The sequence below is a fragment of the Drosophila pseudoobscura genome, chromosome 2 (assembly GCF_009870125.1).
Source record: "Drosophila pseudoobscura strain MV-25-SWS-2005 chromosome 2, UCI_Dpse_MV25, whole genome shotgun sequence".
In the NCBI taxonomy this organism is placed as follows: domain Eukaryota; kingdom Metazoa; phylum Arthropoda; class Insecta; order Diptera; family Drosophilidae; genus Drosophila; species Drosophila pseudoobscura.
The window spans coordinates 25,564,543-25,592,278 of NC_046679.1; the positions used below are offsets into that span (position 1 = coordinate 25,564,543).

Below are 27,736 nucleotides of genomic sequence, written 5' to 3' on the forward strand. Positions count from 1 at the left end.
AGCAACATAAGAGATAATATCGATAAAATGTACAAAATGAATCAATTTTTTTTTTTAATTTCTTGAACTTTTTGCGTTTTGTTTTTTACTTTGTATGAATGGAACTCATTGTTGACACCGATTCATACCCGATTCAAAGAGAGCCTTAACCGATTTGAAGGGAGCAAAAAGAGCCAATAACCGTTTCGATGAAAGCAGTTCGGTCATCGTATTACAACAGACTACAAGTCCAATCTAGTCAAAACTAGTTTAGTCTTAGTCTTTAGTCTTAGTCGGCTTAGTCTTTTCGTCAATGCCTTTGAAAATCTGAGTCCGTCACAGAGCTTTTCAAAAAAATACAGAGTCTTTGGCGCGATCATAGTCATGCCCAAGACATTCAATTTGTTATTGTATTACTGGGCATTCCGTTTTTAACCATTCGCTTTTGGTACCGGCTGGAGCTGGATATCGAAACCAATTTATCGATATTTCGTAATGTAATAACGAATATTTAAACAATTTATTCACTATTATAGATTGCAATTAGGCAGATGGCCTAAAAAGTACACAGCTTATTTTTAATCCTATCCAATATGAAGAAAACTAAGCTATGAACAAAATCGTAAGCAACAGTTGGTACTGCGATGCAGTTGTCAAAGTTGTGCTTTTCCGAGTGCTTTATCTTCACATACGCGGAATGGATGGGGGTATTAAGCTTTCAAGTACTCGTACCTCTGAGGTGTCGTTCCTGCCGTGCGTGCAATGGCAGCAGCTCATCTATCTGATGATCACAGTATATACAATTCCATAGCCGTTTTATTTTTTTTTATTTATAACGTGTCCACTGTCTGTGCCACACGCCTCGAAAAATAACGAAACCACTACACTAAGTCAGGAGAATCAAAAAAGTGAAAGGACCTTTGATTGCTTGATACAATGTGAAAGTGAAATTCAGTAATTCAAAAAATTGTTTGTCAAACAAGACTTTAACGTGATTAAATGGTCAACTCAGAAAATAGTCGCTAGGAATCATGATGGAAAATTACTGCTCCAAGCCGTCAACGCTGCAGCACAACATACTATTTATTGTGCTGTGAAAAATCGATTTTAGTTATCCTGTGCTGTCATATCCCGAGCTTTCGCTTTCGCTTTCGCTTTCGATATCGCTTTCACATTGTAGTGCAAACAAACCCTAGCTGACAGCAGGCCACTTTTGATGAGGTTCATGTAGCGTTGAGGAGCGTTGGAATAACTACCATCTTACGCATGAACAAAGATGATTGTTACATCTGCTTCTGGCGTGGATAGCACTCCTACGTTGGGTACGTTTCTCCTTGCCTTTTCACTTCACTTATTCACTCATTGCTGAACTTTGGGTTGCCAATGGCCATGCCATTCCTGCCCTGAAGTTGTCCAGAACTATCACGATCATAGTCTTTCTGGATATGTTTGTAAGTCTGTATGTATTTGCAGGTACGGTTGAGGTCACCACTCTCCTGGGTGTGTTTTTCGGTGTTCTCGTCCTGCTGCTCCTGCTGTTCCTGTACATAAGCCGCAAGTGCTGCTTTCACCATCGCCATGGCATCAACTGCTGCGACGAGCGTCACCTGGCAGCCAAATGTGTGCAAAAGATCAGTGAGTAGTCGGGGACTCGATGAAAGATTGGGATGGGTGATTGGGCATTGGCTTGAGCAAACCCTTTGTTGCAGCACGCAAGCGACGCTACGAGAACACCAGCTCCGACTCGGAGGAGGACATCTTGCGCCGGCTGCGATGGCATCAGCAAAATCAGCACAGCGACAAGCCCATTGGATACGGGATGAGCATCAGCCAAGCCAACCCACTGACAGCGCACAGCTTCAATTATCATCAATCCGACGCTGACCTGCAGAGGGTGACCGTAACGCGTGACCCTTTGGCAATTGCCGAAAGGGGCAAGGTCGGCATTCCATCGTCTCACAGCGAGTGCAGCTCGAATGACTCCATGGAGGCATCTGTTGACAGTCATACTGGCATCTTGACGGGCGAGACCAAGGGTAAACTGTCTTTATTAAGCATCTGAGTGCACTTCAGACATGACAATTGACAAGCAATGTAATTTATCTCGACGCAGCGCATCCAGTTACCGCTTTTAGGAATCCATATACGGACAATCGGGCTAAGACACACCACTCCCAGAGATACCATCACAGGGTGGAGGTTTTGCCGCCGAAACTGGAGAAGGATAATGCTGTGGTGGTGATGCCTGTGGCCAATAGCTTCATTAACAACAACAATACTACTATTCCCAACAACAACAACAACAACGATGACGTAAGCGTGCAGAAATCGCAGTTGAATGATTATTATACCAGTCCCTATCTATTATTATAGGAACCCCTGTTCGACACCAGCGATCTGCGCTCTGTCAAGTCGGATGACATGCTGGTGGGCGACTCGAAGGCCCCAGCCTCTCGGGGACCCATCGAGCTGGAGATGTCGCTGCTGTACGATGCGCCGATGCGGAAAATGACGGTCCACGTGATGCAGGCGCGATGTCTGCCGCCGCTGGGCAACGGCCAGCAGACGCACACGCAGGTGCGTATGCTGATGCTGCCCAATAAAAAGCAGAAGCACAAAACAAAAATCCGCAGCGGGGAGAATCCGCAGTACATGGAGAGCTTCCTGCTGCATCGTGTCAATCCCGAGGACGTCAACAACATGGGTCTGAGGGTGCGCCTCTACGGCTGCGAGCGACTGAGGAAGGAACGGTTGATTGGAGAGGCGTATGTAAGCTTTGCCACGGTCGACCTGGAGCTCGAGACCAACCTGTGGCTGCCGCTTGAGCCCCGCAACACCTCATCAGTGCTGGGATCGACGAGCGATCTACTGAGCCTGGCGCGTTCGGAGAGCGCGGGCTCCACATCATCCATGCAGCACGGCGGCGTCTCGGAACTGCTTCTGGGCCTCAGCTATAATGGTGTGACTGGCCGGCTGAGCGTGGAAATCATCAAGGGCAGCCAGTTCCGCAGCCTGTCTCTGAATAAGGCGCCCGACACCTACGTGAAGATGGTCATGGTTAGCAGTATTGGTCAGGAGATTTCGCGCGCCAAGACCTCCATTCGCAGGGGACAGCCCAATCCGCTTTTTAAGGAGACATTTGCGTTCCAGGTGGCCCTGTTCCAGCTGAACGACGTGACGCTGATGATCTCGGTGTATGCCAAACGACACATGAAGAAGAACGAAATGGTCGGATGGTTTAGCCTGGGCCTAAACTCTTCCGGACCAGAGGAGGTAGCTCATTGGGCGGACGTATGCGAAATGCCGAAGGGCGAGATGCTGGCCCGCTGGCACGTTCTGGTGGATTCCTGATTCGAGCAGTTGGGACAGTCTTCGACACGCAGCACCAAGGCGCTCATGAAACTGGGCTTCGCTGCGTTCAAGGACAGGTCCAAGGATAAACATGCAAAGGAGTCGAGTCGGGACGAGGACAGCGATCAATTCCCTGCAGACAATGCGGTTGCAGTCGATATTGAGCCGGGCCTGGAGCTTGATTTTGTCTAGAACCAAATAGGCTGAGTGTTCCAAGGTCAGTATACATTTTGTGTCTTGTTTTTATGGGGTGCCGTAGTCGATCGAATCGAATCGACTCGAATGGAAGAAGATTGATTGTCTTGTGCCTGTGGCACACTTTAAAAACCAATTTTTGATATCTGAACCGGAATGTTTGGATCTAACCCAAAAGTGGGCTAAAAAATATTTGTAATTTGGAAACAATTTGGAACACATTTTTTGATCAAATGTGAAATGTGAAAAAACAAACAACACAAAACAAAAATGAAACCTAGAATATTAAAATTTTGTACGCAATGGTACGTAAAGTCCATGAAAGAACATAACTTATTACTCAAATTTGAACTTTATAATTGTTTGTGATAATGAATACTATACGCATAGTCTACGCATAGCCCAAGGGGCAGGCAATACATAAGAGTAGGACTGTGTATTGTGTTTGGAGGAGCATGGAACGCGTTCCATGTTCTCAGATGAACTCTCAGATATGTGGATGTTCGAACGGGCGAATTTTTGTAACTAAACCTTTCTGCATATTATCTTAAAAATATTGATTCCCGCAGGGGAACCGAACCCCAATGTCTTATAGGACTAGCACTTTTGTATTACCAAGCAACAAAATAGAAAGCTATTAAAACAGAAAATACTCGTAAATAGGAAGAATTCTAGTCAATACATAAGAGACATGCATACCCACAAAAGTACATACATACATACATACATAAAACATAACTAATTCTTGAAATTTTTATCGAGAACCATGGTCATGTTCCAGTTTTGATATTTGATATGATGATAAAGATAAAAAGAGTATAAATCTCGGTACCTTAGAATTCAAACGCACAAAGATCTATTGTACAAGCTAAGGAAAGTTGGCAGACAGCCGGAGTTAATAATGATGGTACACTAAAACCATATACTGGAACTAAAAGTAGGCTGGAGGATAGAAATATATTAACGTTCTGTTTGCATACACATATTGTTGTATATAAGACACCGTGATCTCTTTTGTAGCGTGTCTGGAATTGTGGTTGAAACTCCCCGGAAGATGCAATAGGGTGGGAAATGAGGGGAAGTACATTGAAGTAAGTTTAACTTATACACAGAGAAAAAGGAAAGCTTTACTAAATATCGGATCTTAGTTATTTTTTAATTGTACATTCGAATCAAGTTTAATCAAAGAAAGGAAAACAGAGATGACAACTATTAAACTATTGCAATGCTCATGCAACCAAACTTAATATTAATTTTGATGTACAATCGTGTTGAATGGATTTTGTAATGCATAGTATTCGTATCTTTTAAAAAATCTATATGTTTTGAATGTCAAATATTTTATAGTCACGATTCCCGTGAATGTGTGTTTGTCGTTGCAAAAATTGCGATATTTGTATGTGTGTCTAACTAAATCCTCTACTTCATTTTGGAAGGCGAGTGGGGCTAATCGCAATCGCTCAAGTCAGTATTACGCAATTCAAAATCAAGGACACAGAACACAAGACACAATGAAACAAGAAACCAGAAACAACAGCGATGAACTCGCCCTAAACTGCTGACTTTATGTCAAGTTTTTCAGACTCTGAGTAGAATCTCCCTCCAGAAATTAAAAGCGAATGAAGTGATTAATTTTTTCTGCAACAGATAACATATTTCTACTCTTCAATTTAAACAATTAAATTGTCATTGTTGATTATCAAATAATAATTTTAATATTACATAATTGCCACTTAAAATAAAACGATATTATGTAAAAAAACAACAACAACAAACTTATTGTCTCATTGATCCTTAGTCCGTAGCCTATTTATGTACATATGTATGTAAATCTATTTTCTGCGCTTTCGCCTCGTCTTCTTGTAGCTTCCCGGGTAACTGTCCTCGTCGTCACTATCATCTGTGGGCGACTCCTGACTTTCCTTGGAGCTTGTGCTTGCCGCCGCCGCCTGGCCCACCTGCTGGGCATCCCACTCCTTGCGCAGCTCACTTAGCATCCCCGGCGTCAGCAGACCTTGGGCGAGCAGTCTGTCCGTGAGACGTCCACGCGATGCGCTGGGCAAGCGTGGCTCCTTGACATGCGTTACGCGACGCATGCTGTAGTTTGGCGTCTCCCCTTCCTGGCTGGCCTCGGTGTTTTTGAGCAGGCGAGTTATCTGGAATACGCCCTGCTGTATAATCTCATCCAGCTCCTTTTGGGCTTCCCGTACGTTGCCTGCCTCGGGGAAAAGATCCATGAACCGGTAACTGCAAAGGCAAGGCGATGAGATTAGTTTGTTATTTTGGCAGGTGGATGCGTGCAACATGCCTCAACCATAGATACAGATCCATAACGTCGAAAACGGACTCCAGGTGCACCAGGTCCAGTATTGTCTTGGGTAGCTTGAACGGCCAGCCGCAGTTACTTTTGATGAACTCAAATGTGATGGGCTCGTTCCGGCTGTACTGCCTGGCTATTTTAAGGAACATGGAGCACACGAAAGGCATCTTGCGGTTGATGGGCGCACAACAGAAGACGTATCGGGCGCGAAGGGGCAGCGGTACATGTTGAATCATCTCGGCGAGGAATTTGAAGTCTTCAATGTTGCACATAAAGTACAGGGAATCGTCGACCGTGCACAGGTTCACAAATATATCCATTAGGTTGCTCAGCGATGAGTTGGGCAGGTGGTAAGCATAGAGCTCAATTTGATCGGCCGTAGGATGCAGGCCGGCCTGCTTCAAAGGCTCGGGTGTCTGTGCCAGAATGCGCTGCAAAGTTTGCAGATCCTCAGACTTGAAGGCAGTCACATATCCATGCTCCCACTGCGTGCGAAAGCGGCCGGCCCGTCCCGCTATCTGGAGAGCCGACGACACCGATATAGTGTCGATCTCACGCTCTCCTCTCTCGTTCATTGTGGGCTTGACCAAGGAGTAGAAAATGATTCGGCGGATGCTCCTGCAGTGAAGATTGATTTAACGAAGATAAAATTGATTCCCAGCAATAGCTCACTTACAGATTCAAACCCATGCCAATGGCGTCCGTGGCTACCATTACCTTGCAGCTATTGGCGGGATCATTAAATTTGGCAGCTTGGGCTAGCTTGGTGCCTGGTGGCAGGCCGCCATAGATTACAGCAACCTCCTTTCCTCTGAACGGAATTCAATAGATGAGTATCTTGAATTAGCTTTTTGAGCGCGGGGACGAAAACTCACCGTGCCTCGATTTCCCGAGAAACAGTGTAAATGTCATGCTTGCTAAAGCAAACGATACAATCGCCCGGCATCACATTATCCAATGAGCCCAAGGCAGAATCTTCGACCGTCAGCTCGGTGAGGCGATCATAGCGGCGCACTTCCACTGTTTCGCCGGTGGTTTCGCATATCTTCTGCAGCAGCTCCAGAGCACCAGCCTCGCCGCAGACATGCACCTCGTCCGCTATCAGGCCGAGAAAGGCCCGGGTCCAGGCCCAGCCGCGCTGTGGGTCCCGGATCTGCTGTATTTCATCAATCACAGCCACCTCATCTATCACGTATGGGACAAGGCTGAAGTAAGCTGACGATATGCGAAAAATAGTAGAGTTTTACGCTTACATGGTGTGTTAACAGAGGTCATTTCTACGGTGCACGCAACATGGTTGGCCGGCGAGTTGTCGCTGATGCCGAACTTGCGCTCCTCTCCAGTGACCAGATCGCACGGAGTGCCGCGCTCGTTCGCCTTGTTGTACACCTCCGTGGCAAGCAGTTTCAGAGGACCGCAATAGACGCCGGTCTTGGCACTGAGATACCTTTCCATAGCGTGGTATGTCTTTCCGGAATTTGTTGGTCCCGAATGAAACACAATCTTCCGGGTCAAGGCGCGCGCGTTAGTATACCAATTAGCGGGCTGGCGCAGATCAGAGATCTTTTTCAGATCGTCCATGCAGTCCAGGTGCGGAAACACGGTTTTTGCGTGACGGAGGAAATAAGGAAAGATGTCATCGATGTGGCCGGCCCCTTGCATAATGTCGCTGAAGATTATGTGCAGATCCACCGGAAGATTCTCGGCCTCAATGCAATAGCGCCGAAACGAGCCGAAGGCTTGCTGCTGCAAATAGGCTGGGAACAGAATCGAAATTGATAAGTAGGAATTGGCGCATCCTCAAAGCACAGCCACGTACAGTCGAGTCCGTTCTCACTGCATAGAGATTTGGTCTCTCGACGTTGGGTGAATTTGTTCAGGATCTTGAGCAGCTCCGACTTTTCCAGTTTTCCCACCAGCTCTGAGCCCACGTCCTCGCAGTCGACGTTGGCCTGCACCTGCACTGGCTTGAACAGTGTCGATACATTTGTCTCGTGTTTTTTCCGAGAGCTCTGAGGCGGCGCCCGGTGTAAGCAGCGTGCGGCCGCAACAGCTCCATATGTTGCTCGTAGGCTGGGCGACTGGCGAGTGACGCAGATTAGGCTAATGCAACGCCTTGAGTTTTGCATTGCTCCTGCAAATAAGTGGGGGGGAGTGTGTTTTAATTGAACAAATAAGGAAAATGTATTTGTCGAGCACCCACGTTTGCAGCCTCTGATATAACGGAGCGCGGGTACAGCTGACGGGCAGCTGTAAAAAAGAGAAGGTTGTACGCCATTGATTTCTCTCTTTTGATTGTGACGTCACTAGTGCGTTCTCAAGCGCTGCCAGATCAACCAAAATTGATGTATACGATAGTTTTAGTTAGGCAATTAAATATGATCAATTTAACATGGTATACGTTCTAAAAGATGAACCAAGGACCGTAATTTACATAACGACGACAAATTCAACTAATTATATTAATATTACACGAGTGAAAGTTTCAAAAGCAGTAAAATAAATGCCTCGCTGGATAGCCATTATTCAAGAATAAGCGTGTCGGTAATTTCTGTATGTATATTTTATATCGTATAGATATCCTTATTTAGACTATTTGAATGTGACATACGAATAATAATGAAGTACTGCACATCACTGACAAAGTTTATCGTGGTGGCATCACCATGAATTGTTTGTCACAACAAAAATGACTCACTCGGAATATTAAACAAATTAAAAGTTAAAGCATTACAAATATTCGACTGTTCTCGTTCACGAACAGTGCAATGGGCTTATTCGGCAAAACTCCAAGCAAAGACCCCAAAGAACAGGTACGACACCGTTCTGCCTTCAGCTCAAAGATGTTCCAGAGAAATGATGTCATATTCCAGTTGTTTTGTTTGAAATTTTTGCCTTATTTGCATTTGCTTTAACCTTCGCTACGCAAATTTACAGGTGCAAGAATGGACGCACAAGATACGAAAGGAAGGCAACCAGCTAGATCGGCAAATCCGCAGCATACAGCGTGAGGAGGATAAAGTGAAGCGCTCGCTAAAACAGGCCGCCCAGAAAAATGACCGTGACACCTGCGTCATTCTGGCCAAAGAAATAGTGAATTCGCGCAAGGCCGTCAATCGCATATACACGTCAAAGGCTCATCTTAACTCCGTACAGATGCAGATGAAAAATCAATTATGTAAGTGGTCTTGAAGGATCTGGCTTTGGAGACCCTAAATAATATGAGCCTTGTTCTTCCAGCCACCCTGCGTGTGGCTGGTTCACTGCAAAAGTCAACGGAAGTCATGCAGGCCATGCAGAATCTGGTTCGATATCCCGAGCTGGCGGGTATTATGCGCGACATGTCGAAAGAGATGATGAAAGCCGGCATTATCGAGGAGATGCTGGATGAGACAATGGACTCACTGGAAGAGTCTGAGGAGCTGGAGGAAGAGGCGGCAAAGGAGGTGGACAAGGTTCTGTGGGAGATAACGGATGGCAAGCTTGGGGAAGCTCCACTGCCACCAGAGGCTACTCCAGCGGACAAAACCCCGGCAGCGGCCGCAAGAGTCGAGGTCGAGGAGGACGACGACGAAGGCGAAGAATTGCAGGAGATGCAGAGTCGGCTGGCTTCCCTGCGTTCTTAGATTAATTGCAATAGGGTTGGTCTCTTAATTATTGTCGGGAAATAGGGCAGACTCTATTCCAGCACTTTGAGAATGTTTCCCACCCAAAATTTCAGATGCTAGGACCCGAAACAGTGAATTATAAAAACCAAAATACTACCAAGAAGCGAATAATTTCACTTTCAGTGCGCCTCTGTTCAATTTGTTTTGAACTCCACGCTTGTAACCGTTACATTTACAAAAGTTACATTTTATTTATTGTATAATTTCCTTGTATTAAAAATCGATATTTCCTGTAGAAATCTCTGTCCAAAATCCAGCTCCTACGTGGCTACATTCCATATGATTTCTAAATTGACACGCTATTTAGTTCCATTTTGAAGATAGCCTTTAGAGCAGCATACTCGTATTTTCTAGTCTATGGTCGGACGTTATTCTCGATAAAGTCCAAATACGCTGCCACTCTTGTGTATACACCCGGCCATCCCTTTAGACCACATGGTGTTGGTCCGTATGAGACTACGCCTGTGATGTAGTAGTTGGAATAGCCCTCGGTGTAGTCTTCCAACAACAGGGGACCACCAGAATCTCCGCGGCATGAATCCACTCCCTCAACGCCGCCAGCGCAAATCTGATTAGAGGTGACGGTGCGCCGTTGGCTAGCATATCGATTATTACAGTCACTTAGCGGCACAGGATCCACTTCAGCCTTCAACTTTCTGTTGGACGTGAAGTTGGTCTCAGTGCGACCCCATCCGGCGACTACCATTTTGCGGCCTAGGAAAATTGCATCGCGCTGTGATGCTAGACTGGGCAAGCAGACCGGCGAGATGGTCTCTGTATATACGACCGGATCCCTAAGCCTCAGCAGCGCAATGTCGTGTAGCTGGTCCCGTGCGTTGCCTGGATACTGCGGATGAGGAATTCGCTCAACCACGGGGTTGTCCACGTAGTCTGCATTGCAATCCCTCCGGCCGTTCTTCTCTGTTGTGCAGTCTGGATTTGTACTCGTATCCCACTCTCCCAAACGCACGCCCGACAGCTGCCAGTCGCTTGGTATGGCGGAAACGCAGTGCGCCGCCGTGATTACATAGCGATTGTTGATCAGCGACCCTCCGCAGTGGTGGCCTTTGACGTTTCCGGCTGGTATTGGAAATTGGTATGGCTTACGGCTCAGTCGGGTCAGAATCAAACTTTTTAGTACTCACGTTTCGTGTACTCGATTAGTACCATCCAAGGAAACTCCTTTTTCCCCGTTTCCACGCCACCTACCACGCGATCACCGAAATTCTCTCCGCAATTGGGCGGCTGGGGCAGCAGGCTCGATGTGGGAACTCGCGGCGGGGTGGGGGGCTGCTGCGGCCGCGGACTCTGATTTCCCCACACCGGCTGCTGATTGAGTCTGCGGTTGTTTGCACAACAAATCTGAAATCATTTGTGGCGATAAATGTACGAGCGTAATGGTATTTTGCTGACTTGCGGGCTGTTGTATTTACGAGGACTTGTCCACTGCGATAGCCACATTGACTGTTCTGAAGGAATTGGCGAGTCTCGGTCGAAACAGTTCCTCTTTGCACCAGCTCGTACAGATATCCGCATTCCTTGAGGTTAATGCACGTCCCACTGTTCTCATCGGGCGTTGTGCAATACCCGAAGATTTCTAGGAGATGAAGATAAAACCCGCACAAATTAATGCTGTTGCTGTAGGTGTTGGTGTTGCTGTCGTTGTTGGGCATGCCCCCAGCCCAATCGGCAGGGTCAAGTTCAGCGCTGATAGTCAGATGAGTTTTCTGCCCTGTCAGCTTGCAGCTTGCAGCCTGGAGCCCGACTCGACTGACACTTGCCTTGTGCGTAGCCTTGCCGCCTTTCTCCAGTAAGAAGCACCAAGAGTCCGAGTATAAACTTCAGTTCCATGGTGTCCAATGACGATTTAGAAATCTTTGCTCTCTTATATTAATCGGTTGAATAGCGCGCTTGACCGTGCGCCTGCCTTTGCCTGTTGAAATCACACTGAAAGAGGCTTGGAAGAGCTAAACGCCATTGCCCCCACATGCTGCTGTGGCTGTTGCTGTTGTCGTTGTTATTGTCGTGGCTCGTCGGAGGCTAAGGTTGAGCTTATCAGCCAGTGATGCGAGAAGCCGCTATTCTCTCCCCAAACCAGTAATGACAGAATCTCAGAGCGCGACTCTCAGTCCAGCTGAGATCAGTTCCGTTCGACTCAGGGCAGGGTCTGGTTCTCGCAATACTCGCAAAGATATGTACACTGTCAGCGCGCTCCCAACTTCGACTCCGACCCGTGTTAAACGAGGCTAATGGACCGTCTTGCCATTTCTTGCGCTCTCGTTGCCTCATCATCGCAATTTCCACTTGAATGGAGCGATGATTTTATTTCTCTGCCATACTCGAAGCTGACAGGTCTTGGCCCGTTTTAATAGCCATCGCCATCCACTTTGAAAGTGCCTGCTGCTTCTGCAGCCGACAAGTCGATTGAGAGAGTGCGTTCTGTTCAGTTTTTTGTACATACTCGTGCATACATATGTACATACATATACTGTAATTCCCCAACCACACAAACATGTTACATACAAACACGGTATATGTAAATATGTACTTTATAACGCACTCTGTAAACACGTACATACATGGGTATATTTTGTGCATAACTTATTTTCAATTAATTCGATTTATACGAGTATGCATATGATTATGCTTGAAATGTTTGTGCATAGGTGGGCATGTACTTATGGGTGTGTAGTGCTAAGTAAGTTAATTTGTGTGTGACATTCGAATGGGATGGCGACCGCTCCACACGCCGAGGAGATGGGAGAGCCCTCTCTTAGAGTACTGGTCATTTCAGTGTAGTTTGAATACGAGTATGTGTGCATGTACATGTACATGTTGTGTTTCTTTTTATCAAAACGCTAGATGCCGATGACCTTTAAAGACTAATTGTTCGTAGATCAAATGAATTCAATGTTTCCGACGTCCCAGGATTGATTTAGACTATATGTGTGCTATATATCATCGCCGGAATCTGCTATGGTAATGCAAGAGGCATTACTGTCGTCGTCATCGTTTACTCCCTGCTCTCTCGTGGATGGGATACCAATGTACATATATCTCCGGATTGAACAGCTTGGGCTCCATTGGCCATCCATATATACGGAGCCTTTGATGTCAAGGTGCGTCTCCTCGGCGTCATCTTTAAAGATGTATCTTTGGGCCATGGCAATGTGGTCGCTGCTGGAGTCACTGTGCAGGAGGGGAGTCTCACACACTAGATTTGGTTCAGGCTTGGTGTCCTGGCCTGGCGATTGCCTTTTCTTTTGGGAGGGCACACTTACTTTGCTGGAGTCGACCGTACTTGTGCTATTCTACTATTCTACTTTGAAATTTAAAATAAAATTAAAATACGGCCATCCAATTTAATACCTTTTGGTTTTGTATCTGTGTAAAAAATTAAACTTAAGCTAAGCAGGAGCTTTCAACGGCTTTCATCATTGATTTGGTAAGCCTAATCGCTCCAATACCAATCTTTTTTTAAGAGTCGCCAGGCTAGGAGGGTAAAAATAATCTGAAATACTTAATCCATATGCAAGTAAGTACAAGTCGTTCATTTCAGATACAAAGACCACCGTACTTACTCCACAAGTACAAGAAAACCATGAAGTAGGGCAGAAAGCTGCTTAGAACTAAGCCAGTAGAGAAATAGATCTTACATTTCTGGGGGACGGGGATTCAAGGGAGAAAAGTCAGATTGCAACGCCGATAGCTGCACAGATGCCAACTCACGTTTCTTATACCAAGCAATGTTAATATCCCCGATCCGGTATGCGACACTCCCAGCAGGATGCCAATAGGAAAAAGTCCCTTATAGACGTCAAGAGGAAGTATCTCGAAGAAATAGCCATTTATCTTAAATTTTTGTTCATATAAAATTGGGTCAGGTAAATCTGCCGTATTGAAAAATCCAATAACACCTTTCACTTCGTAGTAATCGTCTAAACCGCAGCGAAATTCAAATTCAAATTCAAATTCAGATATTTATCATACCTACAAAATGAATCAAGTTCGTATGCTTGAAAATAGGTTATAACTATGCCAAAAACTATATTCCAGCACCCAAAAATCAGCAAGATATTCGCTAGATATTTCCCAGACATTTTCGTCGGGCTCTCGATTACTTAGTTATATTTCAGCCGAATGAAACAGGGCAATAAAATCAACGCCTCTCTAATGAAAAATACAATTTTTGGCAATCTGTCATTGGAGAGTCATTATCTGTCTCTGTCTGACCGAACCATTCCAAGAACATACCAATTGGATAAGCCCAGACATCTCTCTGTACAAACATGCAATAGGAGGTAATTCTGGTAACGGAATGTGAGCGTCCTGCCGAATAACACAACAAGAAATATTCCCAAGTATAGCTATCCTTGTGGACAAAACTACGGAGAAGTGCTACGGAAAATACGCAACTGCTGCAGACAGATTCTTTAATTAAAATAAGTACAAACATCCATGAAATCTTGCACAGAAACGTATTATATTGAAGGTAAATTCCCACTGATCGACGCCGAGTCATCTGGGTTTTCACTCTTGAAATTACTGAATGTAATGTGCTGAATAAGCGAATATCATATGTACGTACACACATATGTACATACGTGCAAGTGCAGACACATGAGTATGAGTATGAGTATGACTAAGAGTAAGAGTATGAGTACTAGTTCGAGTGTGTAGAGTGATGGGGGAATATTTATGTGAGAATGCACGTAGTCATACACGTACTCGCATGTGTTTCGACCCTTCGGGGCATCCCAAATGCCATCCAAATACCACCACTTACTCGTACAGCTGCTGGGTGACCAGGCGGACACAAGAAATGGCTGCTGGGGGAGAGCGATTGGGGGAAGCTGGCTCGGCTCGAGTGGGTTAGGGTGACGGTCAGGGTGAGAGTGCAAATGAATGCGAAAAGTAAGATGGATGATTTCAATTTGTTACAAGTGCTTTTAAGTTTAGATCGAGCTGGAAGGATGCGAATGGGCGAGCGGGCCAACCCAAGGCGTACCCTCCAGCTCCGGGCGGCATCCTTCTGAGTGGCTGCGTGTGTTTCTGTTTATTTAGTGGCAGTTAGTTTGCTGATTTAATGCCATTGGCCACTTGAGGAGAGAGTGGACGTCGTCAATTTTACCATTTCATTTGACAATGCATTTCATTAGGGTTTACCTCCAGATTACCTCTGGTGTGGCTCGTCCGGCTACTCCTACTTGTACTTGTATTAAATTAAAGGGGAGACTGTGGACAGAAGCAGACCAGAAGCAGGTTGAGCATGGCTATCTGGCGCCGAAGTCGATGCCAATGCCGATGCTGTTGTTTTGGGCTAATAAACACGGCTCTTCACACTTGGCTGACTGCAAAGTGTTTTGTGTGTATGTGTATTGTGGGATGGATGGATTGTGGGGACGGCAGGTACGTTTGTATAATTAAAAGCGTTTGCTGCATTATTTATGAGTACTCCAGTACCCGTAACAGGGTACGATTCCTGACAAATGTTTCGCATTTTAGGTCATGCAGGGCTCAGCTCTCTCCAAGGCGGTCAGTGCGACGGTCCTATATGTTCATGCCAAGTCTATAAATGGCACATCAAGTGACAAGCGGAAACGAACGCATTAAAATGTCAACGATGTCAATTTAGGAATCAATTGTTCCGAAATAGCGATGAACTTTTTTAATTAAACGAAATATGCCAGCTGGAATCGCAAGTACTTTTTGTATTGATTTGTTGAACGTGCCCCATGACAAGGAAGTTTCGCCATCCCATCCAGTGCCTTTATGTCGGGCTCCATCCTGCGTCCTTCGTCCCCACTCCTGTACTCGTACCTCCATGCCCAACCCTCGACCTTTTGGCCGATATTGGTATGATGACTGTGTTGCAGCGACAATGACAAGGACAATGCCGAGACGAGAGCACGACAGCGTCGTCATGGGGCACAGAAAGTCTCTGAATTCCAAACACTTTGGAATTTTATGTCTAAACAATGCGGACTCGCAAAATGACAGCAGCCTGAAATGTTGGGGAAGAGTTTTACCAAATTCCAATAAAAGCATCCAGCAACAGAGGGCGTGGAACGTGGACGAAGTAGATCTGCTTCTGGGCGTCTGCTCTCCATTAAATTGGCATGCTTTCTGCCAGCCATATTAATCCCACAGGGAAAAATGAAAGGAAATATCAAAGGTTGTGTTTCATAATGCATTTAAAAACTCTTTATTGGAAATTAACTCGTTCTATATTAAAATACAATCCAACAGTAAATACAATACAACATATTACAATGCAATACAATACAATACAATACAATCCAATTCAGAACAATTCTACGCACTTGCCCGCGTGGGTATACTCGTACTCGTACTCGTACTCGTACTCGTACTCGTACTCTTCCTCGTCCTCGTACCCGTACTCGTACAGAGCCCAATGGGTAGTACTCTTCGTTAGAACCAGAACCACTGGCCTTAGATAAACACGAATGCTAAGTTGAACTTCAATAACTGGCTAGATGGCAACTATTATTAAGATACTTTTTGGAAATTTTGAGACCTTACTTGGGATCTAAATTTTATCATTGTTCTGACATAGACGAGGGGATTCGTAGAACTCGTTTTGTTAAGACTCTTGGGCGCTGCTTTCAGCTTAAACTTTTACACGAAGATCAGATCGGATCAGATCAGATCAGATCAAACCAGAGGATAAGTTGCCGAAACTGGAATTTTATTTTTTTATTTTACAAAATTAAATTATAATAGAAAGCATTTTCGATTTTTAATCTGCCTATATCCAAACTATTGTTCGCTTCGGCATCAATTGTATATGGCCCTAGATAACTAATTTTATTTTTGGGTTGCTCGCGGCGGCATCTTTAAAATTTGATTTCGTTCATCTACCTTTATATTTAGGTGTTTTGCATGTATATATTGACTCGTAAATTTATGGTTGATTAAGGTATAGAAACTTTAATATATTCATATGAATTTCTTGTATATATATTTCTTTATTTATTTTCTTTCTTTGTTCTTTTACTTGATCATATCAATATATGTATATATGCAAGTATAGTTCATAAAACGTTTAACAATAATTTCAGTCGGTCATTTTGGTATGTAAATTATATATACTTAGGCTATAATTACTTCTGCTTCTGCTTTCTGCTTTTGTTTTTGCGTTTTCTTCCGAATTTTCGTGTTTTCACATTTTGGAATCTCTTTTATCCTCTTTTATCATCATTAGCTTGTAAAATCATGTAATATTCAAAATTAAGACACGAAATCGTTTAGGTATAGATATGATTGCATTATTGAATGATTGTTGTAAAAACGGCAAATATATTTTCCAAGCTCCTGCACATTGTATATTGTTGGGCCAGGACAGACCCATAAAAAGTTTAAATTTCCTTCCGATCGGACTATATCTAGAGCTGCAGGACTGCTGGAAAATATATTTAAGCATCGGCGAGCCGAATCGGGTCGGGTACATATATATATTTGCCATACATATATATAGGTAGTTATTAAGTAATCGTAATTATTCGCATGGAAACGTGAAATATCGGTTGAAATACGCAGATACATAGAATAATGATTGAGCAGATTGTACATATGTCTATCAGAAATCGTCTAAACTCAGCAATACTTTTGATCATTTCAAGGACCTTAACCTAATACTAGACTTCCTTTAGGGTCATTGGAATTTCAGGTACTTTGAAAATCTTATGAATTATTTGGCATATAACGAAAACACTCGAACCATCTACAATACTCGTTTATGAATGAATGAAGAATGTGCCCTCTGCACCGTTGAAAGGCCGGTATTGCATGGTATGGTATGGTATGGTATGATATGGTGTGGCATGGTCTGGTATGGCATGGTATGGTTCGGTGACGAATATGCGGCGAATATGCTATTCTATAGTCTAGTCGATCTAAACTAATCTCGTTGTTTATTCATCATTGATTTCACACTTTGGTTCTAATTGTATGTATTTCTTTCTAGTCTGTTGGTAAGTAGATGTAGCGTAAAGTTGCTATCCTCTAATCGTTGTGCCTACGGAGTAATCGGATTTTGAGCGGTCCCTAAAATATATATGTATATGGGTGTATGTATGTACAATATATGTAGCTTGGCTCGTCGTTGGAGTACAAAGGAACTAACTGCATCTTTGTGCGTTGCAAAGCACTCAAGTGAATTCCCTAGTTCTACTACTATTCAAATAAGCAATATCCAAACACACTACTCGTACATATGTAGGTAGGTAGGTAATAACGAAATGAGGTACTTAAAAGTTAAGTCCTTTAATGGTTATCTCGAAGAGGGGACTTCAATAAAATTGTCATGTAGCTGGGTACCTTCCCGGGTACGTATGCGTATGTATACCCATTTTAAAATGGATGTAGTCGATGTAAGCGTAAACCTAGTTCAGACACAAGTTAGTATAGCCACCATGTCATGTTCTGGGCCTGGGACTGAGCCGGGGCCGGGGCCGAACAGGCAGATAATGCACGTTGAAGGGGTAAAAGAGCACGTGAGCTTCGGCTAGCCGAAGCCGGTTGATTTTCTTACTCTCATGCACGCATAGACCGAACCACCCGTACACCTGTACTGTATACGGGTGTACACGGGTTTCCCGTATACATGCAATTGTGTAATCTGAAACCGAGACCATCGTAGAATCATCGCAGGACTCTCATCTTTTCGTTTTGGGTCTTGTTTAGAACAAGTTTCTCAATGGGCAATTTTTGAAAGCATCACTAAGACGTTTTTTCAACTTTGCTGAAAATAGAGACAAGACAAAATCAGTTAACACGAACACCAACGAAATGATCAACTTTAATAACTTAGTAAAATTGCCTACAAAGTGACATGTAAAGCTGCAGTAAAAACTGAAGGGCAAGAATAATTCAAGAAATGAAAGAGTAGAGTTTGTTCGGAGTTTGATTGTTTTTCACCCTCTCAGTATCTCAGTATGTGTGCCCTAAGGGACTTTTGTTTTCAATCTGCTGTTGTCTTCAACTTTGTCGTCAGTGGCTGTGGCTGTGGCTGAGACTGTCAATGTGGTGTGATGAGAAATGGACACGGAATTGTGTGGCTTTTACCTACCTTTACCCAGGCAATGAAGTGGGTGGTTATACAACATAAAAGTTACACAGCTTAACAAAATCGAATCTCTTAAGTACATGTGCCTGTACATACGAGTACGTATGTATACTTACTCACTGAAGTCCTCTGATGCGGGTTCAGGAAGAGGGGCCTAGATGACACACGCAACTCACCTTTACCTCATTGGCCTTCCTTGCTTGGCCCTTGGCCCAGCAGATCTGGAGGCTAATGCAGACGCAGATTATTTTTGGCATGGCATGTGCTTAATACATATTCGATAACGTAGCACATTCCATTACACAATCTTTTTACAGTGTTCTTAGCAATAGAATAGTAGGTTTTGTAATAGGGATAGGCAGCAGACAGCAGCACCAGCACCAGCACCTCAGCCTATTCATATACGTATTGTACATGTGTGTATCCGACATACAAAGACGTGGATGTAACTGTAGGCACGTACAATATGTATGGATGCTTCTGCAGTGGAAGTGGAAGGTGGAAAGTTTGGAGGTACGTAAACAGACACAGAGATAGAGATAGGTTGATAGGTAGATAGATCGATAGACAGAGACAGACAGGTGGATAGAGAGATAGAGACAGAGAGAGATAGAGAGAGAGAGAGAGACACGCACACACATATAGAAAAACATATAGACTAACAGTCATGCCAAATCAAGATCGCTATACGTATCGGATATCGGGCAGGGCAGGCAGAAAGTCACAGTGTAGATAGTAGGACATGTATGGGGTCGGGTCGGGTCGCTTGTTGTGTTTCGAGGTTTCGGGGGTCTTTCGGGTAATGCCTCCTAGGAATTGTTTTTAAAATTAAAACAATGTATTGTTGTGTTTTTTCATATATATTTATACATATATATATATATATATATATATATTGTTTTTATTATTCTTCTTTGGTTTGGTTTGAATTAAATGTTCAAAGTAACAATATAATTAATCAACTATTAACGCTTTCCTTAGGTTTTGATTTTTTTTTTCGTTTTTGGTTTTCATTTTTGTTTTTGTTTATCCTTTGTTGTGTATAGAACTGCTTTCACATCTAATAATGACTTGAATGGTATTCTTTCCAACATTATTATTTATAATTTTTGTCTGTTGTTTCTCTATTAAATTCATTTCCCTATTAAGTTACACATATACATATATATATTGTATATAGATAATAATGTATAATCATCTGCTTGTATGAACTTTCTGATACACATATACATACATTATCATAACTATAATATTAACGGTAACACAATATTAAACAAATGAACAAAATCAAAATCGGCTGAACCATTTAACATTTTAAACATTTATGATTACGTTAAAACTTGATAATGATTGAATAATATTGTATGTTCAAGTTGCTGTTGGCTTTCTTTATTAATGTTTATTCAATATATTAAACAATTCAACTGACCGTCCATACATCGATACATCGTATAAGTATTTGAGAGAAAAACGCAATGGATATTGTAGAATCTAGGTAAACATTTTCAATACGTATTTATTTTATACGCTTATAGAGCTTATAGAGTTTCGAGTTCGAAAGGAGCATAGCTAAGATACGAGTATCTGGATTCGGATTTAGTAAAACTAGATTGGAATGCGGAAGGGAAACGCAGCTACATAAGTAGTATCGTAGCTCTAGTATCGTAGTAGTACATTAGTACAAGTGGGTTAAAGCAACAGTTAAGAATTGTGGATTCCATTTCCTTTGGTAGAATCACCATCTCTTCATCATCGTCTTCATCATCATCATCATATTCATCTATTCGCTACTCATGGTCTAGTCATGTGAGCCACGTTAAGGCATTCTTTCATTAGTTCGATCGTTCCTAACTTTGTATAGAGCGATGCATGGGGCACTAGGGGATTGCTTTATTAGATTGACAGAGAGAGGCGTTGAGGAGCGCTACGAACATCGTAGTATTGCTGCCGTGCCGATATGTGTACAAGAAACATACGGAGTCAAGAATGGTCAAGAAGAATCTGAGAGAGCGATGTTTTTACTGATAGACGCGGGTCGGGTCTCGGTGTCGGCCTAGGTCTCGGCACCCCTTTATACGAGTATATAGTAATATATTCATTGTTCATCATAACATAACATCATTTTCATAAGTATTTTCATTAAATGGTAACTTTTTATGCGAATTGTACATATATTTCTTGTTGGTTGGTTGTGGATCTGTACATATGTATATATGTTACTATAATATGTATGTATGTAGATTAAGCATTTACAACACCATATTTGCTATTTAAATGCATGTGACTAGTGTGGATGTGTGTATGTATGTATTTATGTGCATATGTATTTGTGTATGTTTGCTTGTTTTTAAAGATTAGCCATATATAGTACAAATGAAGTTCACAACGTTCAGAAATATGTTAAGAAAAACTTGTAGCAAACTGTCATGATCTGATCTGATACGAGTATCTGATAGGTAGGTTGAATTGAGTTGAGTTGAGTTGAGTTGATGTTCATGTTCATCATGTTCATGTTATTGTTGTTGTTGTTGTTGTTGGCTGTGCTGTGGGCATTTGTAGTTGTAGTTTTCTCGATAACGAGTAGTTCATCTCGTACATATATATATACAATACATATGTATATGATGTATAACGTTACTTTTGTTAGTTACTTTTGCTGTAGATGTAGTTGATGTTGATGTTGATGTTGTTCTTGTACTGGCTGTAGTGGTTTTCTTGTGCTGTTGTTGTTGTTGTTCTTGTTGTTGTTGTTGTTGTTGATGATGATATATCATACATAAAACACCGAGAGGACATGTCTGAGAGGGACCATCGAGTCGTTGTTGTGGAGATTTGGTAGAGTTGTTGTTGTTTCGTGTTGTTGCAAATGTTGTTCAAGTTGTTTTTCAGATATAAATATTTTAGGCAGAGTAGAAGTGGCGCAGATTAAAGATTTAAGAGAGTGTTTTAAATCAAAAGAAGAGAAAGAGAGAGAGAGAGACACCAGAGAAAGAGAGAGAGAGATATTTATATATAGAATGCAGTGTAATTAAAACATTTATTCATATATGTATGTATAATATTTAGGTTTTAGTTTTATGTACTTATATATCGACTAAAAGATAATGTTTTCGACTGATAATTAAGAGGATATCTAACTCCGGTCAACCGGATCACAAATGTCCTTCCAACTGTTTCATCTACTCGAATTCATGTGATATGTACATAGACGCCTAAAAGTATGTATCATTGCACATATACATACATATGTGGGCGTTGTAATCGTCTTAAGCCATTCCATACCATGTCCCAAAAGCGTACACAGTCATGGATGGGAATTATTCGAGTACAAACATATGTGAAACAGTTGTTCGGTTGATGGTGTTGCATGATTCATGATGCATGTAGTAGTGATAGTAATGATAGTAATGATATGTAACGGATGGTAGAACACATACATATAAGTAGTACGAGCCATTCACGGGCCAAATCGAGTATAAACGAAAATCCATCGTTAGCTCTACCATAGGACTCTACTACTTCTTCGAAACCTGTTACGCAACCCGGACGCAATGCAATGACTCGATTCGGAGCGGGGACAGCTCGTTTTCTATGTACATATGTACATATGTACGTACACCCATGCACACAATATTGCATTCTTTTCCATATAATCGGTTAACTATCATTGGTAACACATGTACTTATCGCCATTTATATGTATGTACAATTTTGGTGGCTTTGATTCGACTTGCATGTGTGTAGACTGTGTTGGAGAGTTGTCATGTTGGCATGTAAATATGTAAATATATATGTGATACATTAAACGGACGACGGGAACGGAGAGACCCACAGTGGGCTAGAAATCGTGTGCTATGTCATAGTCGTATGATGTCTTTGTTTTTTATTTACCAGATTTGCATGCATGTTTCGGTATCTGTTTCGGTTTCTGTGTTGTGTTCGATTTCTCATCTACTGAGGTGTCGTTTGGGTATTGGGTTCTGTGGGAGGGAGGGTCCGACCTGTGGGCCGGCGTGTGCGCTTATCGGTGAAAAATGTATAATTTGCTAAATGTATCACAGCATTATGCTCTCGAACTGCCTAGCGTCTCTTATAAGCTATTGTCCTTGTCTAAACGACTACAGCTAATATTTGTTTGTTTAAGTTATCATATTGTTATACAATATTTCCTACGGAATATATGTACGTACTCGTAGCCGTCACCTAACCAATAACGCAACAGATGTGTAAATACAAACTAATGTGAAATGAAACTCAAGTTCGGCAATGTTCAATGTATATTAGTTTTAGTATAGGCAAGGTATATGGGTATAAGTATAGGTATATGTATAGGTATAGGTATAGGTATAGGTATAGGTATAGGTATAGGTATAGGTATAGGTATAGGTATAGGTATAGGTATATGTAGGTTTAGGTATAGGTATAAGTATAGGTATAGGTACATATTTAGGTAGTTTACTTACATTTCAGAAGCATCAATCAGTGAGATCAGTAACTGTCTCGAAAGATTTTAAACTCTCAATTGTAGTGTGGGTATGTATTTTTGTATAGGAAAGAAACGAAATGTAACTGTTAAAGCTGTTAAAGAAGATAGATTTCTCTGGCAATATCGAAAACAAACTGACTGAAACTTTATATTTCGGATAGTTTGGATAGTTCTGGGTTGGGTTTAGGCGATCATCGATCTTCGATCAGTTTTGAGAACCAGCAATAATTTCAACGTCTTCGCAGTCAATTCGTTTGCAAATGTGATTAATTTTCTGTGGTTAAATTCATGGAAATATACATAACATGTGTATATATGTATGTATATATACTTATATATTCGAATGGCAATTACAACATATGCGCCGATTTAGTTCATAATCTTCCCATACTCATTTATGGAATAAAGTCCAAAAGTGATTTCAGCAACGTATTTCGACGGTTCGACATGATTCAGCAACCTCCTCTGTCGCACCATTCGCTTAATTGGTTTTTGGTTTTTTCATTTATATTCTTTTCTTCTTTTAGCTTTTTGCTTATTTTAGGTGTTTATTTGTTTATTATTTTTTTTATTTTTAAATTTTCTTTATTTGTGTTTTTAGATTTATTCTTTTAGTTTCGATTTGGTTTTGCATCGTACGAGTGCCGCTGTTTCGTTAGTTTCATTTAGTTTCGTTTCGTTAATTTATTGTATGTTATCAACTAAACAACGGTTATGTATTGTATATTGGGGTTGAGTATATTACATTATCATCGAAGCAAAGTGATTTGAATATGTATTATTAAAGGCGTTTACTATTTTTGGTTTTAAATAATTCGGTTTATGCTTTAGCTACCTTAAAGTTCCTTAGGAGTTCACCGTCCTGTTCGCATTTTAAATCGCATTCGCATGTCTCCTTCATTATTTCGTTATCCGAAATATATGTATGTATTAGCTGTTAATATATTATTTGTACGCTTTAGTACACCGCATTGGAGGCTTTGCCAAAAACTCAATTGTAGATTGCATCGCTCGATTTATCTCGATTATTGCTGCCGGGTTACGTTACGAGCTAGCATTGGGCTAGCTTTCTAAGGACTTATATTCGTTTCGATTGCGGTTCCAATGATTAAACTCAACGGATCTCATAAGTATTAACAAATTCAAGTTCGGGATGTGTTAAATAAATTTCATCGTTCATCGTTTATCGTTCATCATTTATCGTTCATCGTTAATCGGTTAGGTTTTATTTGAATTGTTACTTGTGGTACTATTATACGTTTGGTTTGTTTTATTTTTGTTTGTTTATTTTGCTTTTATGATGACTGACATATCACTGCATGACACATTTTCCCTCTATTTGAGTTTTTAGCTCATTTACTTGCGTTTCTATTTGATTTTTCAGTTCTGTAAAAGAAATTGAGTATGGAAACAGCAATAAATAAGCATATTTTGTAGAGTAGACTACAAATGTTAGGCATGTTAACTGTTATGTATATGTATTTGGTATTTATGGATGCTCATGTACAGGTACATGTACCATGTACCATGTACTATGTACTGTAACTGTTTCACTGTAGCGGTACTATACGGGTAGCTGTAAGTGTCAGGGTAGGTACAGTCGCCATAGCCAAGTATTCAATTTTGAAAGATTGGGTGTGGGTGTTTTGGTGAGGCCTAGCAGAGCCGTAGTGTGTCTTAAGCCAAATTAGGAAAATCAAATATGAACCGAAATAAAGTTGTACGAGTAGGTAGTTATTGTTGTTGTCGTGTCTGCAGTAGGGATATACATATATGTAGGAATGTTAGAGGTCACGGTCAGTGTCGGCTTCAGAGTTATAGGTAGAGCATAGAGTGATAGATAGGAGATCGTAGATCGTAGATGGTAATGGCAAGATGGGGAGAGATCGGTGCGGTGGAAATACACATACATATGCAGTATATGTGCATTATATATATATTACATACGGTAGGCGATAGCGTAAAATACATATAGTACACATATTGAAGGGAAAGAGTAAACGAGAGGGAAAAAGTTTTGTATTTGTTGCTCGTCCTTTTTCGATCATAATTGGGTTTAGCTGTAGAGTTCATCATGTTTGTTTTGGTTTGTTTCGGTTTGTTTTGGTTTGGTTCACATTTACTTTGTTACGAGTGTTCAGTTTCAGGATGCAGTTAAGCACGCAAGCCGTTAAAGTGTTTAGAGACATTATAGTTATATATGAAATCATACAAGCCGCTATCAGTTATTAAAGGTGCAGTTTGTGAGTTTGATGTATTCAAATAATATCGTAAATGTTGCAAATCATTCGAAACGTAATCTTACAACTATATAAATAATTGGCGCCCCGTGCCTTCTGCCTTTAATCAGTTCTTCATATTCGTTCCTACCCACTAAGTTCTGTTAGTTCCTAACCACAGTTTTTTCCCGTATATTCTATATAACTACTATTGGATATTGTATTCGTGTGGGAGCTGTGGAGCTGTGTGTTGAGGAGTCTTCTCTGGGTATTTTCTAAGTTGCTTCTGGGCACACTCATTTACAGAGATAGAGATAGAGAGAGAGAGAGGGCAGACAGAGAGAGAGATAGAGAAAAGGTGAGCAAGAGTAATCGATTGTCGAAATTGTTGTTGGTGGTGAAGTAGTTGGAGTAGTTCATGAATACAAAAACGTATTACAATTAGATTACCACACAAAAGGAAACATACTGTTTTACGAATGGTAGTAGCACTTACCTTAGTCTAATTAATCGAATGACATGAAACCTAGTACAACGCGGAGGCTTGCGCCGCCTTCTAACAACGAATCAAGAATTCCAGTTGTAACCCAGTAGTATCGTTTGAATACAATTACGGAACAACCAATACGAATATAAATATCAAAAAAATAATTGTGGGAATGAAAAACAAAGGAAATTAATTGTAAGGAACTAAGTACGAGCATATGCATATGTACACATGGATGTCCCAGACCCACTCGCATACATATTCATACATAGCATATACATATGTATGTACATATATACTTGCAACTGAAACGGAGTAACTTATGAAAAGGAAATGAGAAAATGGAGTGCACGCTTGTTATACGAGTAAATGTAAGTTCTAGACGTAGTTCATATATTCATTCGTTGCATTACAGTTGATGTTTAGCTCATAGACAGTTAAGGTTGCAGTTAGAGTTAGAGTTAGATTTGCAGAGTTAGATTAGAGTTAGCTTTAGAGTTAGAATCAGAGTTAGAGTTAGAGTTAAAGTTAGAGTTAAAGTTCAGTATACGCATAGGTGGTTAGAGCTTACATAGTGTCATACGCACAGGAAACAGAGTACAGATACGAGTATAGTAGATAGATGGATAGCATTAGTTAGTAGCTCGATAGTTTGATTCAGATAGTTAGAGTTGGATAGTTCGCTTGCATTTAGGTACATTTAGAGACACACAGATACACACACACAACACTTAAGTAGTTGCTACTACGAGCGCCGGTTAATCGAGTATTTAGCTGTTGGTTATTGGATTGATAGTCAAACATGTTTCGGTATTGTCTGGACCAAAGTGGCTCATGAACGAGCCGCTTGGGGGAGTGGTTGGAAAATGAAAAGAAAATCAACTGAATAGCTCATACAAATACAGATACACAAAAGTAGCTATTGGGGCGGGGCGGGGCGTGCCGGTCCGACCGATGGTAGGTCGGATTAGCAGTAGTTAGATACCAGTAGCTGAGCTGGGGAATCAACAACAATGACTTACTTGTGAAATCGTCGAGCTCCTCCTGCTCCGCCTCGGCGGCCAGTTCCTCGGGCGTCTTCTTTTTCCGCATCAGAGGATTGGGCTCTTCTTGCGGTGCCGCCTCAACGATTTCCTCTTTCTTCTTGATGTTGTACTGGATATGTCGAATGAGAATGAAAATGAAACGATCGGCAGATCAGAATACATACATACAAAAATACACATACACATATTGGCTAGGGGCACATTCATGTATTCTTAGCAGCTACACTTTGGTTCTTTGTCTTTCGCTCCACTGTTGTCTGTTCCTTGGTAATTCAATCTGACTCCGTTAGGGAGTCGCTCAATAAAAGGACTCCCTACTAGAGTCAATTTGAACTGCTGCAGGAATTGCCGTGCACTTCGGATCGGGGGCATGCACCTTCCACAAATCACAATTACTAATCACACCCACCCCATCCCACACACTCACCTTATCGCGAATGTCTTGCCTCATCTTTTCGCGCTCCTCCTCCATTTTCCGGTGCTTCTCCTTGCGCCGATCCTCGGCCTCGCGGATGGCCTCCTGACGCTCCCTCTCCTCCTCCTCTGCCTTTTCCTTGTCATCGCCATCATCGCCGCCATCACCTCCTACAGCGCCTATCAAAAGCGAAGCACAGGATACGGATGAGAAAGGTTAAAGTGGCCAAAAAAAAACAAAGGCTATTTCTAGGCCTATCGCATATGTATCTCTTCGAACTGCCGAATTGGGCAGCGGTTCGTCTTTGTATTCCAGTATTTTGGAATGTTTTCAACATTCAATTCGATTCAAAATCGGCCATGACCAATTTTAGCTCGCTAGCATCGATGCTTGACACTTTGACACATTTGATTACACAGCGCCGCTTCTGGGCTAAGCTCGCTATCGGGTTATCGCTATCAGTCCCAGTCCCAGTCCAATTC

At 42.0% G+C, this 27,736-nt stretch overlaps 5 protein-coding genes and 1 long non-coding RNA gene across 16 annotated transcripts in view; 2 read left to right on the top strand and 4 right to left on the bottom strand.

Annotated features, from left to right (window-relative positions):
* Nucleotides 1-678: 678 nt before the first annotated feature.
* Syt14 (Synaptotagmin 14) lies at nucleotides 679-5,018 on the top strand. The gene is made up of 5 exons (XM_001359578.4): nucleotides 679-1,301; nucleotides 1,453-1,614; nucleotides 1,689-2,015; nucleotides 2,093-2,292; nucleotides 2,353-5,018. Exons 1-5 carry the CDS (start codon nucleotides 1,256-1,258, stop codon nucleotides 3,328-3,330), a joined length of 1,713 nt encoding a protein of 570 aa, XP_001359615.4. The 5' UTR covers nucleotides 679-1,255; the 3' UTR covers nucleotides 3,331-5,018.
* Nucleotides 5,019-5,214: 196 nt separating this feature from the next.
* Nucleotides 5,215-8,195, bottom strand: Suv3 (Suv3 helicase). Its single transcript, XM_001359579.4, has 7 exons — nucleotides 8,049-8,195; nucleotides 7,665-7,979; nucleotides 7,099-7,602; nucleotides 6,721-7,030; nucleotides 6,522-6,656; nucleotides 5,834-6,463; nucleotides 5,215-5,772 (listed from the first exon to the last, which is right to left on the bottom strand). The coding sequence occupies exons 2-7, from the start codon at nucleotides 7,972-7,974 to the stop codon at nucleotides 5,358-5,360; spliced, it is 2,304 nt and encodes a 767-aa protein (XP_001359616.3). The 5' UTR covers nucleotides 7,975-7,979; nucleotides 8,049-8,195; the 3' UTR covers nucleotides 5,215-5,357.
* A 279-nt stretch (nucleotides 8,196-8,474) lies between these two features.
* On the top strand, nucleotides 8,475-9,752 carry Vps24 (vacuolar protein sorting 24). Its single transcript, XM_001359580.4, has 3 exons — nucleotides 8,475-8,658; nucleotides 8,783-9,023; nucleotides 9,086-9,752. Exons 1-3 carry the CDS (start codon nucleotides 8,614-8,616, stop codon nucleotides 9,469-9,471), a joined length of 672 nt encoding a protein of 223 aa, XP_001359617.2. The 5' UTR covers nucleotides 8,475-8,613; the 3' UTR covers nucleotides 9,472-9,752.
* Nucleotides 9,680-11,493, bottom strand: MP1 (Melanization Protease 1). The gene is made up of 4 exons (XM_001359581.4): nucleotides 11,295-11,493; nucleotides 10,947-11,110; nucleotides 10,659-10,875; nucleotides 9,680-10,593 (listed from the first exon to the last, which is right to left on the bottom strand). Exons 1-4 carry the CDS (start codon nucleotides 11,362-11,364, stop codon nucleotides 9,869-9,871), a joined length of 1,176 nt encoding a protein of 391 aa, XP_001359618.3. The 5' UTR covers nucleotides 11,365-11,493; the 3' UTR covers nucleotides 9,680-9,868.
* A 1,362-nt stretch (nucleotides 11,494-12,855) lies between these two features.
* LOC26532332 (uncharacterized) lies at nucleotides 12,856-13,657 on the bottom strand. 2 transcript variants are annotated; one of them, XR_004469245.1, is made up of 4 exons: nucleotides 13,508-13,657; nucleotides 13,243-13,451; nucleotides 13,095-13,173; nucleotides 12,856-13,024 (listed from the first exon to the last, which is right to left on the bottom strand). It is a non-coding gene; the product is annotated as an uncharacterized lncRNA (long non-coding RNA). The 2 variants fall into 2 exon arrangements; XR_001451900.2 differs by having other exon boundaries at nucleotides 12,856-13,032.
* A 3,789-nt stretch (nucleotides 13,658-17,446) lies between these two features.
* cpx (synaptic transmission protein complexin) overlaps nucleotides 17,447-27,736 on the bottom strand; it is a 29,924-nt gene continuing 19,634 nt past the window's right edge. For 6 of the 10 annotated variants that reach the window (XM_001359582.4, XM_015182578.2, XM_033385257.1 and 3 more), the window contains 4 exons: nucleotides 27,267-27,424; nucleotides 26,816-26,948; nucleotides 23,065-24,473; nucleotides 19,590-21,399 (listed from right to left, as the gene is read on the bottom strand). In XM_001359582.4, coding sequence (XP_001359619.3) covers nucleotides 24,400-24,473; nucleotides 26,816-26,948; nucleotides 27,267-27,424 — 365 coding nt within the window. In that variant the 3' untranslated portion in view covers nucleotides 19,590-21,399; nucleotides 23,065-24,399. Of the gene's footprint in view, nucleotides 18,278-19,589; nucleotides 21,400-23,064; nucleotides 24,474-26,815; nucleotides 26,949-27,266; nucleotides 27,434-27,736 lie in introns of those variants that run through there. The other 4 variants (XM_033385354.1, XM_033385534.1, XM_033385499.1 and 1 more) reach the window with 3 other exon arrangements.

Excerpts from the sequence above, each read along its gene's own strand:
- Syt14 (XM_001359578.4), top strand. The coding sequence starts at position 1,256 with ATGATTGTTACATCTGCTTCTGGCGTGGATAGCACTCCTACGTTGG. Across the intron at positions 1,302-1,452 it reads GGATAGCACTCCTACGTTGG|GTACGGTTGAGGTCACCACT; the intron begins GTACGTTTCTCC and ends ATGTATTTGCAG. Across the intron at positions 2,016-2,092 it reads CTTGACGGGCGAGACCAAGG|CGCATCCAGTTACCGCTTTT; the intron begins GTAAACTGTCTT and ends ATCTCGACGCAG.
- Suv3 (XM_001359579.4), bottom strand. The coding sequence starts at position 7,974 with ATGCAAAACTCAAGGCGTTGCATTAGCCTAATCTGCGTCACTCGCCAG. Across the intron at positions 7,031-7,098 it reads GACCTCTGTTAACACACCAT|ATGAGGTGGCTGTGATTGAT; the intron begins GTAAGCGTAAAA and ends CATACGTGATAG. Across the intron at positions 6,657-6,720 it reads TCTCGGGAAATCGAGGCACG|AGGAAAGGAGGTTGCTGTAA; the intron begins GTGAGTTTTCGT and ends AATTCCGTTCAG.
- Vps24 (XM_001359580.4), top strand. The coding sequence starts at position 8,614 with ATGGGCTTATTCGGCAAAACTCCAAGCAAAGACCCCAAAGAACAG. Across the intron at positions 8,659-8,782 it reads GCAAAGACCCCAAAGAACAG|GTGCAAGAATGGACGCACAA; the intron begins GTACGACACCGT and ends GCAAATTTACAG. Across the intron at positions 9,024-9,085 it reads GCAGATGAAAAATCAATTAT|CCACCCTGCGTGTGGCTGGT; the intron begins GTAAGTGGTCTT and ends TTGTTCTTCCAG.
- MP1 (XM_001359581.4), bottom strand. The coding sequence starts at position 11,364 with ATGGAACTGAAGTTTATACTCGGACTCTTGGTGCTTCTTACTGGAGAA. Across the intron at positions 11,111-11,294 it reads GCGGCAAGGCTACGCACAAG|AAATCTTCGGGTATTGCACA; the intron begins GCAAGTGTCAGT and ends TTCATCTCCTAG. Across the intron at positions 10,876-10,946 it reads ATCGCAGTGGACAAGTCCTC|ATTTGTTGTGCAAACAACCG; the intron begins GTAAATACAACA and ends AAATGATTTCAG.